The sequence below is a fragment of the Neoarius graeffei genome, chromosome 2, assembly GCF_027579695.1.
Source record: "Neoarius graeffei isolate fNeoGra1 chromosome 2, fNeoGra1.pri, whole genome shotgun sequence".
Classification (NCBI taxonomy): domain Eukaryota; kingdom Metazoa; phylum Chordata; class Actinopteri; order Siluriformes; family Ariidae; genus Neoarius; species Neoarius graeffei.
In genome coordinates this window covers 38,967,608-38,985,922 of record NC_083570.1, presented here as the reverse complement: position 1 = coordinate 38,985,922, position 18,315 = coordinate 38,967,608, and the positions used below count along the sequence as shown (strand labels likewise).

General features: G+C 41.4%; 1 protein-coding gene across 4 annotated transcripts in view; it reads left to right on the top strand.

Moving 5' to 3' along the window:
- Nucleotides 1–18,315, top strand: part of znf512 (zinc finger protein 512) — a 65,367-nt gene that overhangs the window by 26,126 nt on the left and 20,926 nt on the right. For all 4 annotated transcript variants that reach the window (XM_060914184.1, XM_060914185.1, XM_060914183.1 and 1 more), the window contains 3 exons: nt 8,088–8,186; nt 9,002–9,169; nt 11,826–12,011. In XM_060914184.1, the coding sequence (XP_060770167.1) occupies nt 8,088–8,186; nt 9,002–9,169; nt 11,826–12,011 (453 nt within the window). The remainder of the gene's footprint in view (nt 1–8,087; nt 8,187–9,001; nt 9,170–11,825; nt 12,012–18,315) is intronic.

Genomic DNA, 18,315 nt, shown 5'->3' with positions numbered 1-18,315 from the left:
GTGTGGAGTTTGCATGTTCTCCCCGTGTCCGCGTGGGTTTCCTCCGGGTGCTCCGGTTTCCCCCACAGTCCAAAGACATGCAGGTTAGGTTAACTGGTGACTCTAAATTGAGCGTAGGTGTGAATGTGAGTGTGAATGGTTGTCTGTGTCTATGTGTCGGCCCTGTGATGACCTGGCGACTTGTCCAGGGTGTACCCCGCCTTTCGCCCGTAGTCAGCTGGGATAGGCTCCAGCTTGCCTGTGACCCTGTAGAAGGATAAAGCGGCTAGAGATAATGAGATGAGATGAGATTTACATGTACCTCAGTAAATGCAGAAATATAATCTTTAAAGCGTACACTTATTGTGTCGGGGATAGGTAGGAGACGGATGTGCAGAAGTACGTTTTATTAATAAAAAGTGATAAACAGGCAAACAATCCAAAATGGTAGGCAAGATCATAAACAAGAAACAAGCAGTGGGTCAGGCGAGGCACAGAGTATCACAGGCACAGATCAAAAAAACGGAAACTAGGAACAGGGATTAGAAAACCAGGAGATCAACACGGAGAAAAAAGGCTCGGCAAAGTGTACAAACATCATGTAATGCTTTGCACCGAGTGTACGTTGACACAGTCCTTTTATAGGAACACTGATGCGTCTTAATCATGCGCAGGTGTGCATAATTAACAGCGCGCGTGCGTGCAGTCCGGAGTGCACCTGAGAGTCCTTCTGGTACGCACGCCAAAGCGCACAGGACTGACACAGTGTAATTATTGAATGAAAGAAAATATGAAGTGGGCGATAATGGGGGAAATCAACCAACTGTCCAAATGTCAGATCAAATGTTATTTATTAAAGAAATGGTTTCTTTTTGCTCCAGTAATTCTCTGGTTGTGATTCTGTCTTGATTTGGGTAGATGCAGTGGCATGGTGCAACAGCTGGAAAATTTTAGATTTTTATAAATCACATACAAGTACATATACCACTACATGTACTAATAAATATCATGACTATCTCATCTCGTCATCTCTAGCCGCTTTATCCTGTTCTACAGGGTCGCAGGCAAGCTGGAGCCTATCCCAGCTGACTACGGGCGAAAGGCGGGGTACACCATGGACAAGTCACCAGGTCATCACAGGGCTGACACATAGACACAGACAACCATTCACACTCACATTCACACCTACGGTCAATTTAGAGTCACCAGTTAACCTAACCTGCATGTCTTTGGATTGTGGGGGAAACCGGAGCACCCTGAGGAAACCCACGCGGACACGGGGAGAACATGCAAACTCCACACAGAAAGGCCCTCGCCGGCCACGGAGCTCGAACCCGGACCTTCTTGCTGTGAGGCGACAGCGCTAACCACTACACCACCGTGTCTATCATGGCTATAATTTTATAATAGATAGAAATATGCAAATATTAGTGTCCATCATTTCATGCCTTGACTTAAAAACCAATATACAGTGGTGCTTGAAAGTTTGTGAACCCTTTAGAATTTTCTATATTTCTGCATAAATATGACCTAAAACATCATCGGATTTTCACACAAGTCCTAAAAGTAGATAAAGAGAACCCAGTTTAACAAAGGAGACAAAAATATTATACTTGGTCATTTATTTAGTGAGGAAAATGATCCAATATTACATATCTGTGAGTGGCAAAAGTATGTGAACCTTTGCTTTCAGTATCTGGTGTGACCCCCTTGTGCACCAATAACTGCAACTAAACGTTTCTGGTAACTGATCCATTTTAGCCCATTCCTCCATACAGAACAGCTTCAACTCTGGGATGTTGGTGGGTTTCCTCACATGAACTGCTCGCTTCAGGTCCTTCCACAACATTTGGATTGGATTAAGGTCAGGACTTTGACTTGGCCATTCCAAAACATGAACTTTATTCTTCTTTAACCATTCTTTGGTAGAACGACTTGTGTGCTTAGGGTCGTTGTCTTGCTGCATGACCAACCTTCTCTTGAGATTCAGTTCTTTGATAGACATCCTGACATTTTCCTTTAGAATTCGCTGGTATAATTCAGAATTCATTGTTCCATCAATGATGGCAAGCCGTCCTGGCCCAGATGCAGCAAAACAGGCCCAAACCATGATATTACCACCACCATGTTTCACAGACGGGATAAGGTTCTTATGCTGGAATGCAGTGTTTTCCTTTCTCCAAACATAACGCCTCTCATTTAAACCAAAAAGTTCTATTTTGGTCTCATGCGTCCACAAAACATTTTTCCAATAGCCTTCTGGCTTGTCCACGTGATCTTTAGCAAACTACAGACGAGCAGCAATGTTCTATTTGAAGAGCAGTGGCTTTCTCCTTGCAACCCTGCCATGCACACCATTGTTGTTCAGTGTTCTCCTGATGGTGGACTCATGAACATTAACATAAGCCAATGTGAGAGAGGCCTTCAGTTGCTTAGAAGTTACCCTGGGGTACTTTGTGACCTCACCGACTATTACACGCCTTGCTCTTGGAGTGATCTTTGTTGGTCGACCACTCCTGGGGAGGGTGTAACAATGGTCTTGAATTTCCTCCATTTGTACACAATCTGCCTGACTGTGGATTGGTGGAGTCCAAACTCTTTAGAGATGGTTTTGTAACCTTTTCCAGCCTGATGAGCATCAACAATGCTTTTTCTGAGGTCCTCAGAAATCTCCTTTGTTTGTGCCATGATACACTTCCACAAACACGTGTTGTGAAGATCAGACTTTGATAGATCCCTGTTCTTTAAATAAAACAGGGTGCCCACTCACACCTGATTGTCATCCCATTGATTGAAAACACCGGACTCTAATTTCACCTTCAAATTAACTGCTAATCCTAGAGGTTCACATACTTTTGCCACTCACAGATATTTAATATTGGATCATTTTCCTCAATAAATAAATGAGCAAGTATAATAGTTTTGTCTCATTTGTTTAACTGGGTTCTCTTTATCTACTTTTAGGACTTGTGTGAAAATCTGATGATGTTTTAGGTCATATTTATGCAGAAATATAGAAAATTCTAAAGGGTTCACAAACTTTCAAGCACCACTGTAAATATATTCTAATCAATCTAGATAATTAGCTGGTTGTTATTAACTGATGATAATAAAGATGCATATTTACACAGGCTGTCATCAACTTGTCCACAGCTCTCCTCTTCTTGACAAAGGGTGTAAGTTTTGTTTCCACAAATCTCACCCACTGTCGCTTTAGATTGTCTTTTCTCAGAAATTCTTGAACTAAATGTCCTGTTGTAACATCCAAACACAACACAGAGCTTTCCCATCGTTATTTTTGTTAGATTCCAATAACAATATCCAGTTTCAGCGAGTAAACAAGCATGGAGTCAGATGAACTGAAATGATCCAGATAACTGAGGTTCCACACGTGACGTCATGTGAGATTAGCCCTGAGGCAAGGCTGCCTTTTTCCAGGATCCGGAAGCCGCGATTTATTGATAGTTTTGTGCTTGATAATAAAATTAACAAATAATTAATATTCCCCCTGCTTTATTAATTAATTTTGGTCGTTGCTAATGATATACTGTATATTCATTTTAAAGCAGTACAATAAGGCAGGGGTCACCAAACTTTTTTCTCTGGGGGCCACATTGTCGTTCCTGACTGTGATGGGGGGCCGGGGTCGAGTCAGCTATATAACAGAATTGTATGACCCAGACAAATATGACCACCAGCAGGCTTCATTGTGTAGTAGAGATTACTAGCCTGGCACGGCCATCCCCACTACTATATCCACACTACTATATCCACACTTGATTCCTGGCACATATTTGTTTATCTTTACTAGTGGTTTACAAAAGTAGCAATCGAGTCTTCACACTTTGTTTTAATTTGAAATACCACAGATATTCCATTTATTTATTTTCTAATAAAAATAACATCAAAGCTGTCAAGGTAAGAAACATCTGCCTATTTGAGGTGATTGACACTGGCAAAGGTGAGTGGAAAATTATAAATTGTAGGTACACTACCGTTCAAAAGTTTGGGGTCACCCAGACAATTTTGTGTTTTCTGTGAAAAGTCACACTTTTATTTACCACCATAAGTTGTAAAATGAATAGAAAATATAGTCAAGACATTTTTCTGGCCATTTTGAGCATTTAATCGACCCCACAAATGTGATGCTCCAGAAACTCAATCTGCTCAAAGGAAGGTCAGTTTTATAGCTTCTCTAAAGAGCTCAACTGTTTTCAGCTGTGCTAACATGATTGTACAAGGGTTTTCTAATCATCCATTAGCCTTCTGAGGCAATGAGCAAACACATTGTACCATTAGAACACTGGAGTGAGAGTTGCTGGAAATGGGCCTCTATACACCTATGGAGATATTGCACCAAAAACCAGACATTTAGTAGAATTTAGCTAGAATAGTCATTTACCACATTAGCAATGTATAGAGTGGATTTCTGATTAGTTTAAAGTGATCTTCATTGAAAAGAACAGTGCTTTTCTTTCAAAAATAAGGAAATTTCAAAGTGACCCCAAACTTTTGAACGGTAGTGTAGGCCTGTTGATATTATTAATAATATTAATAATTGTGTGCAGCACTTAATAAAGGTCAAATAAATAGGCCTAGAAAATAAATACATTTTAAAAAAAACAGTGAAATTATAATAATATGAGCAATAGATCAACTAGCCAGCTTTTATGCCTATCCATTTGAGCATGTTCAGTAAACATTTTTTAGGTCAAGGTGAAAATGAAATGAGCAGTAGGCCATTTACAGGTCAAAACTAAAGCATAATACAGAATAATGGGAATCAAAATCAGTAGTATATGTAGGTGAGCTGGATTTGTACTTGTTGATTTGTACTTCTTGTCGGGACACACCTCCTCCGCCACAGCAAGCATGCATACTTTAACAAAGTCCCCATCAGTAAACGGCTTTCCATGGGTAGCTAGTAGGTGAGCTACCTTATAGCTAGCTCAGACAGCAGCCTGGTTGATCTGGGTTTGGCGAAGGAATACATTCTGTTGTGCAGCCAGTCCGCATTTCATCCTCCGAATCCTGTCTTCTCTTGTTTGCCCTCGCAAACTAGCATACTCTTTGTGGCGGGTTTCGTAGTGACGACGCAGATTATATTTTTTGAAAACCGACACACTTTCTTTACATACAAGACAAACTGCACGGTCCTTACACTGAACGAAAAAATAATTGGTGGTCCACTGTTCTTTAAAAACTCTGCACTCTCTCGACTTTTTGCTTACCGCTAGCCATTTTGCTGTCCTGAACACTGACAGTTCTCTGCTCGTGCGCTCAGGCCCGCCGACAGGGGGGGACAAACGGGTATGTTGTCCCGGGCCCAGGAATGGGGGGGGCCCAGAACTGGGCTCTCATGAAGTTGCGATTAAATTATCTTATTTCATTTCAAAATGTGTTGATTTGGGGGAGAAATGTGCTATATTTGCATTCAATAAATGATTTCTAGATCTTTTGCCTTTATTGTCTTTGAAAAAGGCGTCAAGAACCCCCTACCACCCCTAATGCAAAAATGGTTTGGTCTGACTCTTTGATTAAGGGGAAAAAACGACATCGTTCGATCATAGCGCTTCGACAATCAGCGTGCGTGCTATTTGCCAACATGCACAAGTCAGGAGCACAGAAAAGAAAAGAAAAGAGAGGAAGAAACCAAGAGACTCAGGGGCTCACTGCATAAATATTTTAAAAAAGATTCGGATGATGCAGCAGGTACTAGCAAAGGCAGTGGGGCAGCTGAGCCAGGTAAGACCAGTGTTGGGCACGTTACTTTCAAAAAGTAATTATAGTTACTAGTTACTTTTCCCAAAAAGTAACTGAGTTAGTAACGGAGTTACTTTGTCATAAAAGTAACTAATTACCAGGGAAAGTAATTATTCCGTTACATTTTGTTCCCCTTCAAAAAAAATCTAATTCAATTAGTGTAATCATATGTTAATGTTAAATGTGTTTAATGACTGAAATGGACACTTAACAGAACCAATTAGTAACGTTATCTACACTATATTAATGTTTTTGTGGGACAATGTGAGATAAGACATCTATCAAATGTAATATATTTTTGTAGTTATTAAAATTGTTACTAATTACTGGCCACTGACGAGGACAAACGCTTTGTTCCTCGACATAATGTGCATTGCACGTAAACACTCTTGCCTTTTATTTCAAGTAATGAAAAGTAATGGCTGTATTTCCAATGTGAAAGCGCAGTGCTGGGCTGACCGCTCGCCATCGCTGGGTCTTCCGATTGAAAGAGCGCGCAGTAGTGCAGTAGGCGTGGCCTACCTACGTATGTTGTCCAAATCTACTCTGATTGGCTTACTGTGCCGTTGTCTCGTGTCTCCCCGCCCCACACTAAAGCAGAGTAAAGAAAGGCTGAACGAGCAGCGCGCCAGATGAAAACAGCTTTAATAAAGTAACGCATAGTATTTTATTGTAAGTAACGGGAACGGCGTTATAACGATGTAAAAAGTAATTAGTTAGATTACTCGTTACTAAAAAAAAGTAACGCCGTTAATGTCTAACGCCGTTATTCCCATCACTGGGTAAGACACAGCCAACTTTTTCCAGCCCCGTAAAGTAACCCCAACCAAGGCACGTGCGGCACGCAGTTCATGTTACAAACGAGGGGAGAGCAAGTCACACTGAACACCATATCAAACGCACAGGGCATTGAATCATTTCATAACCACAACGGCTTAATAACATTGTGTTTCATATATCTGATTGAGGCGGCACGGTGGTGTAGTGGTTAGCGCTGTTGCCTCACAGCAAGAATGTCTGGGTTCGAGCCCCGGGGCCGGCGAGGGCCTTTCTGTGCGGAGTTTGCATGTTCTCCCCGTGTCCGCGTGGGTTTCCTCCGGGTGCTCCGGTTTCCCCCACAGTCCAAAGACATGCAGGTTAGGTTAACTGGTGACTCTAAATTGACCGTAGGTGTGAATGTGAGTGTGAATGGTTGTCTGTGTCTATGTGTCAGCCCTGTGATGACCTGGCGACTTGTCCAGGGTGTACCCCGCCTTTCGCCCGTAGTCAGCTGGGATAGGCTCCAGCTTGCCTGCGACCCTGTAGAAGGATAAAGCGGCTAGAGATAATGAGATGAGATATCTGATTGAAGCTAAGAATATTCACATTAGCCCGCAATCATATCCCGCCGTTTCTCGAGCGGTGTGTTCTTCTCTGCTTTTCACACTGGACAGTACGCACGCACAACAAAAGTCCGGCGCATTGCATTTCGCACCTGAATAGTTGCAGACTAAGGAAATGTTAAAACTGTAAAAATGTTGAAATGCTAAAATGAAATGGTTGTTGACCGGTTGAATGGTTTTTGAATACCTGTCATTTAAGGGTTGGAGTGAGTAGAGACTGGGATAAGAGAGGTGTGTGTGGGTTGGCCCAGGGGGGCCCATTCAGAGCATTTTGTCCCTGGCCCAGCCAAAGCTGTCAGCGGCCCTGCGTGCGCTTCCCGTCACTGCTTGATCGCGAGCATATGACGAAAATTCGGAAAATATGAATAGTTAATTTTATAACTAAATATCAATTTTAATTGATAAAATCAACAAAATACAAGACGCAGACATGTTATTATTTGCCAAAAAGCAATTTAAAAAAATAGGCCATGACCACTTTTGGGGATTGCCTCACAGGGCCGGTTCAGGTGGTGGGGGGCAGAGGGGCTGGGGGGCCGGTCAAAGGGGGGTGGCGGGCCGGAGTCGGCCCGCGGGCCGTAGTTTGATGACCCCTGCAATAAGGCATTACATGCACTTTAAAGGTCTTGCCCAAGGACACTACAGTGGCAGCTTGAACCCCTGACCCACCAATCAGTAACCCTGAGACTTAACCCACTGAGCCACCATCGCTTAACTTAATTAATTCAAGCACACGTAATGAAATGTATAAAGTATGCCCAAACCTGCAAACAGTAACTTGACAGACTCAAACTTATCTGTTCCTTTAGTCCATCTATTAGCTCCAAGGTAAAATCTAAGATATTCCTGTACAATCCTTCAGTTCCCAGGTCAGCTGTATATCAGTAAACGATGTTGTGATGAGGTTAATGATGGTGGTTGAAATAAGAGATGTATTTTCTAAATGTGTTATATGTGCCTTAGCCCACCCCAGATGATGCATGTGGACTGGACGACCATGCAGTGAAAGAAAAATTGAGAAAAGTGCTCAAGAGGTTGGGAAAATTAAAATGTTCAAAAGAGGTATGTGTGCATTTTCAAGCAGCTCTACGTTAGGAGAGTATGAATAAGCTGAATGATTAATAGCACTGTTATTCACCCACCCACCCCCAATTTCCATTTCTGGTTGAGAGTACAGTGTGCGCATTCTGGCTGCCGCTTCTCACCGGAGCTTTTTATTTTATTTTCTCTTTTGTTTTTTTCTTTTTTGTGTTTGTGTAGTTTGATGCTTATTTTTGAGTGTTTTTGTCCGCTGGTTGTGGTGTAGCTCCAGACCCAGTTTTGGGCGTCGGTTCCCTCCAGGCCTTGGTTTGCCGTGGGTGATGCCTGTGCTCCTCGCTATGGACTGCAGTGAGCTCATTGCTCTTTTTAACATCGTGGTTGTCTGGCGCTCTGTGCAGCGGTGCTTTAGTGCTTGGTGTGATGTTCCGAGCGATGTTGCTCGGTGGCGTCACGGTGGCTGTGCAGGCTGTTTGGGACATACCAGCACTCTGTGTGGTGGTGCGTTTGTGCTCACTTTGTGGATCCATAGCGCGGTGTTCCGAGTGATGTTACCCGGTGCTGTCGTGGCAGCTGTGCTGGTGGTGTGGGACTTGTTTTCGTGCGCCTTTTGGTGGGACTGTGGTTGCTACACCATTGGAATGACATCTGACTTTTATTTGGTGGACTTTTTTTTTTTTTAAATCCCCCCCATATAATTGTTAAGCGACCTTGGGTTTTGAGAAAGGCACTATATAAATTTAAATTATTATTATTATTATTATTATTATTATTATTTGAATTTCACTATGTTTCCCAAAGAAACTTTCAAATGCTCCCCCCCCTCCCCTTTCTTTCAGGGGTGTACTGGCAGCTTTACCAGTATAATGGGCTACGTTTATCACATGAAAAAATGTGGTAAGGCCGAGTCCGAGCTGGAGAAGCTCCTAATGAACTGCAAGCACTGTGGGAAGCCTTATCGCTCCAGAGCCGGACTGGAGTACCATCTAAAATCTGAGCATGGCCCGGTGAGCCCTTCCTGTATTCCATACTGAGACTGGATTGATTGAGGGCATGTATTTTGGTAAATTGGGACATATAAGAAGTTGGTAAGAGACTGGTGTCCAGGACGACTTTTCAACGTCTCGGACACTGATTCATTGTGTGATGTCCTCCAGCAGGTTTATGAAATATCCATCCATCCATTATCCGTAGCCACTTATCCTGTACAGGGTCGCGGGTAAGCTGGAGCCTATCCCAGCTGACTATGGTCGAGAGGCGGGGTACACCCTGGGCAAGTCGCCAGATCATAGGGGATGGTTTTAAGTTGTCCTACAATATTCACTTTTCTAGCTGTATTGTATATTTTCCTGTGCCCCCCAAAAGACAGTATAGATCTATAATATCTTTTGTGTCATCAAATCACCAGCCTGCTTTTGGTTTGCGTCAAAGTTGATCCCAAACAAAGTTGATTCAGGCACTGAAAGTTAAATCCAACCCCAAAACATTCAAGCTGATTCCGCACATTGAATTCTTGGCTTTCACATGACGTCACATCCGCCTCATTGGTTATTCAAAATTTTAGCTGGTGGTCTACCAAAGCTCAATTGACAAAGTACGGAGAAGGTGCATTGCTCACATGAGAAATGCCTTACACTTGCGTTGTTTTAGGTTGTTCGAATCGATCAAACCGTGAAACTAATAAAAGTTTCTTCAGGGTTCCCCATGAACTAATAAAAGAGTGAACGAACACAGGATTTCACAAAAAGACGTCGAGAAAGGTGGCTTTCGAACCTCTCACTGAAATCGAAGGGAGCCGAGTCGAAGCCTACTCGAGTTTGCAGTGATCACTTGGTGAAGGGTTTGTATCTCCCTCTCAGTGATGTCCTTAGTGTTTTCCAAGTATTTTTCTTGCTATGTGTCGTTATTTTATGGTACTTTTTTTAGTCACGAAGCGCTAAAGTCCCCAGCTGTTTCTTTGTTTACTCCTCACAAAGTCCATATGCATGAAGGTCGCGACAAAATTCTTCCCCAGCCATACAGTTACAATGCGCCGTGATCACTTCTCCGTCTTGTTTAACTAAGATCCAGGTCTTTAAAGGGGTTTCTGATGATCTTTGTGAATGATTTACCTGAGAGATAAGAGCCAACACAAGTGAGAATCAAGCCAACTGTTGTTTGTTTTACACTTCAACTTGCAGCGCTTTGTTGTAAAGACGCGAACGAAAAGCTTAAAAAAACCATACACTGGCAAAAACAATACAGGATTCATTTGGCAGCAACTTGATACCGAGGTCCTTTACCCAGCCACATACAAAAAAAAAGTTGTAAGCCTCCATACTCTTCCACGCTTTCATCTGTTTTGCGGTGTAGAAGGACGTCTGCAACACCAGATAGTTCGAGATGTCGGGGAACTCGACTGAAGGGTAGTTTTCAAGATCGTACAACAAATCCTTCTTTCCCAGACTGTAGGGGTCGATTCCATTGCACATAGCAATCGTGTGAATATATCTAAAGCGAGCAGTGGCTTCTAGATTACTAGAATACTCCAAGTTATCACCAGTTGTTTGCACTATGGCAGCCTTTAGACCACCAGCTATTTTACCGGAAGTGAATTCTCTAAGAAAAGTCACGTGACCGAAACCCAAGAATATGATATCTGTGAAGATACTCAGTCATCCAGGTACATAGTAATCTGTGGTTGGTAGAAGAGAGCAACTGGACTTGCTTGAAAAGTCTTGAAGACGTTTCGCCTCTCATCCGAAAGGCATCCTCAGTTCTGTCTGTCTAATAGGGAGTATCCAGTATTTATCCTCTCATGGATCATCATAGAATCCGAATCAGAATGCTGATGGCTGCATTGTAGGTGGCTGATGACACCCACCTCTGTTCAGTGATGGTCGTTTCAGGTTGACAAAAATGAACGAACCTCTCTGGCTAAGATGTCTGCCAGTTTTCTGGAAGTCCTCTCATACTCCCGCACCAGTCGAAGGGATCTCATCCCAAAGTGCGTAGAAACATATCTGTGAAGATACTCAGTCATCCAGGTACATAGTAATCTGTGGTTGGTAGAAGAGAGCAACTGGACTTGCTTGAAAAGTCTTGAAGACGTTTCGCCTCTCATCCGAAAGGCATCCTCATCCTACAATGCAGCCATCAGCATTCTGATTCAGATTCTATGATGATCCATGAGAGGATAAATACTTGATACTCCCTATTAGACAGACAGAACTGAGGATGCCTTTCGGATGAGAGGCGAAACGTCTTCAAGACTTTTCAAGCAAGTCCAGTTGCTCTCTTCTACCAACCATAGACCAAGAATATGATTCACCTCGTGCATATACAGCAAGGAAAATGAATTTAGTGTTTCGGTTAGCAATGCTTTTAAATCGAGCAGCTGTTTCTTTTGAATTTGTCTGGTTGGAATTGAACAAATCAGGGTTTGAAATGCATGCGAGACGTTACAGTTGCAAAACAGTGTGTTGACCCTTGTGTAAATCCTTTGTACAGAATACCGTAGCCTTGTGTCAGTTTGGGTCTTGTTTAGCACTTGAAAACTGAAGATAATTTGATAAATGTCTGTCAAGTTGAATTGCAGTTTGTGACCTTGTTATTGCAGTGAGCGTGAATAAAGGCCATGATCTGATTGGAGCACTAAAAGCACACAATGGCATTTTCCTCCAGGAACCCCAGCAGGCTGAAGCAAATGGCCAAAGGGAACCCAGCGTGGAGTGTGAATCCAGTGGCAGGGCCAAACGCACATCAGCCCAGGTGGCCATTTTCCATTTGCGTGAGATTGCCAACCAGGAGCTGTTCAAGGAGTGGCCCAAGAGGAAGGTGCAGCGAGACTTGGTACCCGATGACAGGAAGGTAGAAGGATGTTACATTGTGAAGATTATAACTCACGGAACCATGTCACTACTGCATGGGAATCGGAATGGATACAGACTTGGTTACTTAACAACATTCTTAGGGGGTTTGGTTCAAACACTAGCATGTACCTCCTCCACCTTAAAGCTATACCGCCTTTCAGATTTTTCAAGTGTAGGTCATAAACGATTTTCCCTGACGCCGAATTATTTTTGTTTAGTGGACCGAAAGCTACTGAATTCAAATCACAGACTTCTAATTTGATTAGTTGTTTTTTAATAGAACAATTAATGCATTTAGAGCCATGTAGCCCTAAATTCTCCTCCGCTGTTTTTTTCCTGCTTCACCATGACGCAATACAAGATACTACGTCATGCATCACGCAAGGCATTGTGGGATACAAATTTAAAACAGGAGAGGAAAATGGAGGACGTGAGTGTGCAAATGAAACGTGAAAGACCAATTACAGTAACGGAAAGCGAGAAGAAAAGACGTGATGTTGCGAAAGAAAGGAAACGCAGGGCCAAACTAATAAATATCGGCGGTCAGCGAGCACCTCGGTGTGATCAGCTGTTCATTTAGCGATAGAATGATCGAACTGTCAGTGCAGGGTCAAGGTAAACCTGTAGATGGCAGTAGTGCAACACTGGATGCCAGCTGCTATAAAACCCAAAAGAAGTAGTTAAACCTGCGCATACGCACACGGACTTCCTCTGTCTGCTTGACTGCATGAAGTGAGTGATTTCACGCACATAATTTGCTCAGGAATCTGCTCAAATGAAATAACTTCCTAGCCACAGAATGGCCTGATATTTTGTGAGATATTACAGAAATTAACATGTATGACAATGACCAAATTTCAGAGGGAACTAAATTTCACCGATTTTATGAAATCGACAGGCCGTCTACGTTTAAGTGCCATACTTGGGTGCCCTTTAATTTTTTTTTATTTTTTATTTTTTTGGTCAGAGAGTGAACACTTGAACCTACGAACCTCCAGCAATAGAATAAAAAGGCACAAAAAATGTAACTGTTGAGCAAGCAGACTTTCTGCACTGCAAAAAATGATATCTTGGCAAGTGAAAATATCTTGAAAATAGTTGAAACGATCTAACATTTCTTATTAGAAGAAAACAAGACACCAATTTTGAGATTAAACCTAGTTCTAGATTGCAACCAACTTATTCTAAGATGTCTTACCAAGTGTAATTATCTTACTGCACTGGCAGATTTTCACTTGATTATAGTCTAAAAGTTCTCAAATTTATTATGTTTTTCCTTATATTAGGATGGCTAGTTTTTGCAGTGTGGTATGATTGGTGGAGAAACCCCTTCATGATCCCTCTTTACAGTAGCAGATATAACCACTTTTGGAGCCAGATGTCTTACTGAAAATGTAGGCTATAATAAATTTAGTTAGTCTGAGTAACTATAACAGGCACTACATTTAATAGGGGTGTAACCAAATATCTATCCATAACCGCTTATCCTGTACAGGGTCGCAGGCAAGCTGGAGCCTATCCCAGCTGACTACGGGCGAAAGGCGGGGTACACCCTGGACAAGTTGCCAGGTCATCACAGGGCTGACACATAGACACAGACAACCATTCACACTCTCATTCACACCTACGGTCAATTTAGAGCCACCAGTTAACCTAACCTGCATGTCTTTGGACTGTTGGGGAAACCGGAGCACCCGGAAGAAACCCATGCGGACACGGGGAGAACATGCAAACTCCACACAGAAAGGCCCCTGTCTGCCACTGGGCTTGAACCCAGAACCTTCTTGCTGTGAGGCGACAATGCTAATGACTAGACCACCATGCCGCCCTGTAACCAAATACAAATATATAATTTAGGACAGGTGATGCATCATAAATGATATTAATACAGATATGGCCTTAAAGCTAGACGGCCTTTCAATTTCATAAAATCGGTGAAATTTAGCTCCCTCTGAAATGTGGTCATTGTGATGCATGTTTATTTCTGTAATATCTAAGTGGCTGGGAAGTTACTTAATGTAAGGGGATTCCCGAGCAAATAATGCGCATGAAATCGCTCGCTTCGTGTAGTCAAGCAGACAGAGGAAGTCCGTGGGCATGCAGGTTTACCTTCTTTTTCTTTGAGGTTTTACAGCAGCTGGGATCTACAGTGTTGCGTTACTGCCATCTACAGGTTTACCTTGACCATGTACTGACAGTTCGATCATTCTGTCGCTAAATGAACAGCTGATCACACCAAGGTGCTCGCTGAGCGCCGATATTTATTAGTTTGGTCCTGCGTTTCCTTTCCTTCGTACATAACATAACGTCTTTTCTTCTCGCTTTCCGTTACTGTAGTCGGTCTTTCATGCTTCATTTGCACACTCAAGTCCTCCATTTTTCTCTCCCATTTCAAATTTGTATCCCACAATGCCTTGAGCAAACGGGGAAAGCCCACCACGTGATGCATGACGTAGTATCTTGTATTGTGTCATGGTGAAGCAGGAAAAAATAGCAGAGAATTTAGGGCCACATGGCTCTAAATTCATTAATTGTTCTATTAAAAAAAAGCTAAACATTTGGAAGTCTGTGATTCGAATTCAGTAGGTTTTGATCCACTAAACAAAAATAATTCGATGTCAGGGAAAATTCTTTTCATGACCTACACTTGAAAAATCTGAAAGGCGGTCTAGCTTTAATTGGATAAAATGAAACTTATGTACAGGGGTTGTGGTGGGGTGGGGTTTTTTTTGTTTTGTTTTTTTAATTTAACTTTTAATTAAATTTAATTTGACTTTTGTACTTTTGAAACCTGGGTATCTTGCTTACTCGCTCACATTAGGCAGAAAATAGAAAACTTTCTGGAAAGTTATACAGGACTTCTGATTCAGATATTATATAATTTAAAAAAATTTAAATGAAGTTATAATTTAGAAATGGAAAATTATTTTTTTTCCTAATGATGGGATAGGGTTCCTTTAAAAAAAAAAAAACATGCCCACTTGTGGTTTAAGTAAAAATAAAACTGATCTGAATATTTTAAGCACTGAACAGATTCAGATACAAACACAGATCAGTCAGATCTACACCAAGAATTTTAGTCAAGGACTCAGAATTTATTATTATTATGATTATTATTACTATTATTATATGCTGATTTAATAACCTTAGCATCATGTCTTACAGGTATACTCTTAAATATCAGCATATCGTAGATTCTCTAGATAATCTTTTTTTTTCTTTATTCTTCCATTTTTCTGCTCCACTTTCCTTCACAAACCTTGAATTGTTCTTTTGAGTTTTCCACAGCATTCCTGTTGGATATTAAAATGAATGAACATTGATGGATCTAAACGCACAACAGTACAGAATGTTGCATTCTGTCTCCTCTCACTGAGGCAGAGCGAGCTCACACTGCAACAGAGGTGGACAGTAATGAAGAACGTTTATTCAAGTACTGTACTTAAGTACACTTTTTGAGTATCTGTACTTGAGTATTATTCTTTTTGGAAACTTGTGACTTTAACTTCACTACATTTGAAAGGCAAATATCATACTTTTTACTCCACTACATTTCTGTCAAGGTCCTCGTTACTTGTTACTATGAAGCGGCTTTGAAAATGAATGATTTTTTTTTCCTTTTCTAAAACGCGATTGGTTTTTCACAGGTGACACTGAGACAGACTATCAGTAATCACTAGGGTCACGTCACGTCCATAGACTGTATAAAATCAAGTTCAATGATTTCTCAGCCGCATTATTTAACACGATCAGTTGATGGCAGAATGGAAGGAGGCGGTTCTTCTGGCGAATGCACGCACTCATGGCCCATCACGGCCTACAAAAACTCGCCGTCCGACCTGCGGAAGCATATTGAGGTCTGTAAACGTTTTATTCCAAGAGAAAGCTTGCAATGAAGTTGTCTGTGCTTTTAGAGCTAGCGATAACATTGCAGTAGCTATGCAGTCTGGTTAGTCAAATGACTTTCTATGGATTTACCCACCAAGTTGCCACAGCCTTGTCCACGGCTAACTGTTGGACACTGTTAGTTAGCATGTAAAAACGGAGTTACGCTAACATGAATAACGTTAACTTATCTGAAGTCCTTTCAGAAATATGTTTTAGCATAATCTTGCCAGATAAACAGAATGTAGAAATCTTTCTTTTTTTGTAATGTTAGCTACGTTGTGGCAATAATACAATGATGCGTTGACAGAAAATGTACTTTTTATACTTAAGTATTTTTAAAAGCCAGTACTTCAGTAAAAATTTGACTGGACAACTTTCACTTGTATCAGAGTAACATTTGACCAGTGGGATCTGTACTTTGACCGACTTAAGTTGGGTACTTTGTCCACCTCTGCACTGCAGAAACCTTCATCACATGACAAATATCATCTTAAAGTGAATGTAATGCCCCAAAACCCCACTCTTGTTCCTTGTACAAAGCAACAATCATTATGTTGAGTGATCATGTGTTTTCGAACCATAGCTGATCCAAAAGGCCATAAATTGATGGAAAATCAATAAGATTGGCTGATTTTTCACGGAATCTGCTGATACTGAACCGGAAGATGCCGAAGGGGTGCGTGACGTCACGTGTAACAATCCAGGTGTCAATTTTGTTCCTGTGTGCAGCAGTGGTTAGACCAGTCTCGATATGGAATCACGTTTTGGAGAAAATTCTGATAGTGATTTGGGATTATGTTGGGTGGAGGGGCAGATGATTATCAAGGATATACCGGATTAAATGGTTATCTTTTTGAGCCCCTAAGACGAGAAACTGCCAGTTCACGAAAGTCTTCCTTTGTAGCGCGTGCGAGATGGAGAGATAGATAGATAGCCTTTAGCTTTCATCATGTTACCTTTCATCATGTTTTCCTGAACAAAACTAAAAACAAATCGAGTCTTGCAATATGGCAGTCTGAGAGCATTTAACACGTTTCAGTTAATAATTAATAATGATTATTGCACACTCGCGCATTTTTCTTCCTGTTCAAGTGCATCAGATATGATCTCGGATGTCGCGAGCATGTAAATGTTGCTCATAATCCTGCGTCTGGTGCAGTGTGTGTGTGAGAGATAATAGGGGAATCGATGAACTGTCCAAATGTCAGATCAGATGTCATTTATTAAATAAATTGGTTTCTTTTTGCTCCAGTAGTTCCCATGTGGTCATTCTGGTGATGAACACTTGATGAATCAGATTTATTATTAGTAGGCAACATGAAATCTGCCTGCTTCGTTTGCACAAAACTCACCCACTGTCGCTTTAGATTAGTGTCGTTTCTCAGAAATGTCCTGTTGTATATGGATTTGAACATCCAAACACAACGCAGCACTTTCCCATTGTTATTTTTGTAAAATTCCAACAACCTCCAATTTCAGCGAGTAAACAAGCACCAAGTAAGATGAACTGAAATGACCCAGATAACCGGGGTTCCACGCATGACGTCATGCGAGATTAGCCCTGAGGCAAGACTGCCTTTTTCCGGGATCTGGACACCGCAATTTATCAATAGTTTTGTGCGTGATAATAAAATAAATAATATTTTTCCCCATGCTTTATTAATTCATTTTGGTCATTAGTAATGATATATATTCATTTTAAGGCATTACATACACTTTTTAACTCGAGTTTTATGTCCGATTTTGAGATTCCTGCTCAGAATAAGGTAAATCAGGACCTGGTTGTGCTGTGTTCTTGGTCTTGGGCTAACATGTTTACCCATCAAACGGTTATTGTTTTATGTCATGTAATATGCAACTTGTCGCAGTTTTCACACTGTATACAGTGGTGCTTGAAAGTTTGTGAACCCTTTAGAAATTTCTATATTTCTGCATAAATATGACCTAAAACATCAGATTTTCACACAAGTCCTAAAAGTAGATAAAGAGAACCCAGTTAAACAAATGGGACAAAAATATTATACTTGGTCATTTACTTATTGAGGAAAATGATCCAATATTACATATCTGTGAGTGGCAAAAGTATGTGAACCTTTGCTTTCAGTATCTGGTGTGACCCCCTTGTGCAGCAATAACTGCAACTAAACATTTCTGGTAACTGTTGATCAGTCCTGCACACCGGCTTGGAGGAATTTTAGCCCGTTCCTCCGTACAGAACAGCTTCAACTCTGGGATGTTGGTGGGTTTCCTCACATGAACTGCTCGCGTCAGGTCCTTCCACAACATTTTGATTGGATTAAGGTCAGGACTTTGACTTGGCCATTCCAAAACATTAACTTTATTCTTCTTTAACCATTCTTTGGTAGAACGACTTGTGTGCTTAGGGTCGTCTTGCTGTATGACCCACCTTCTCT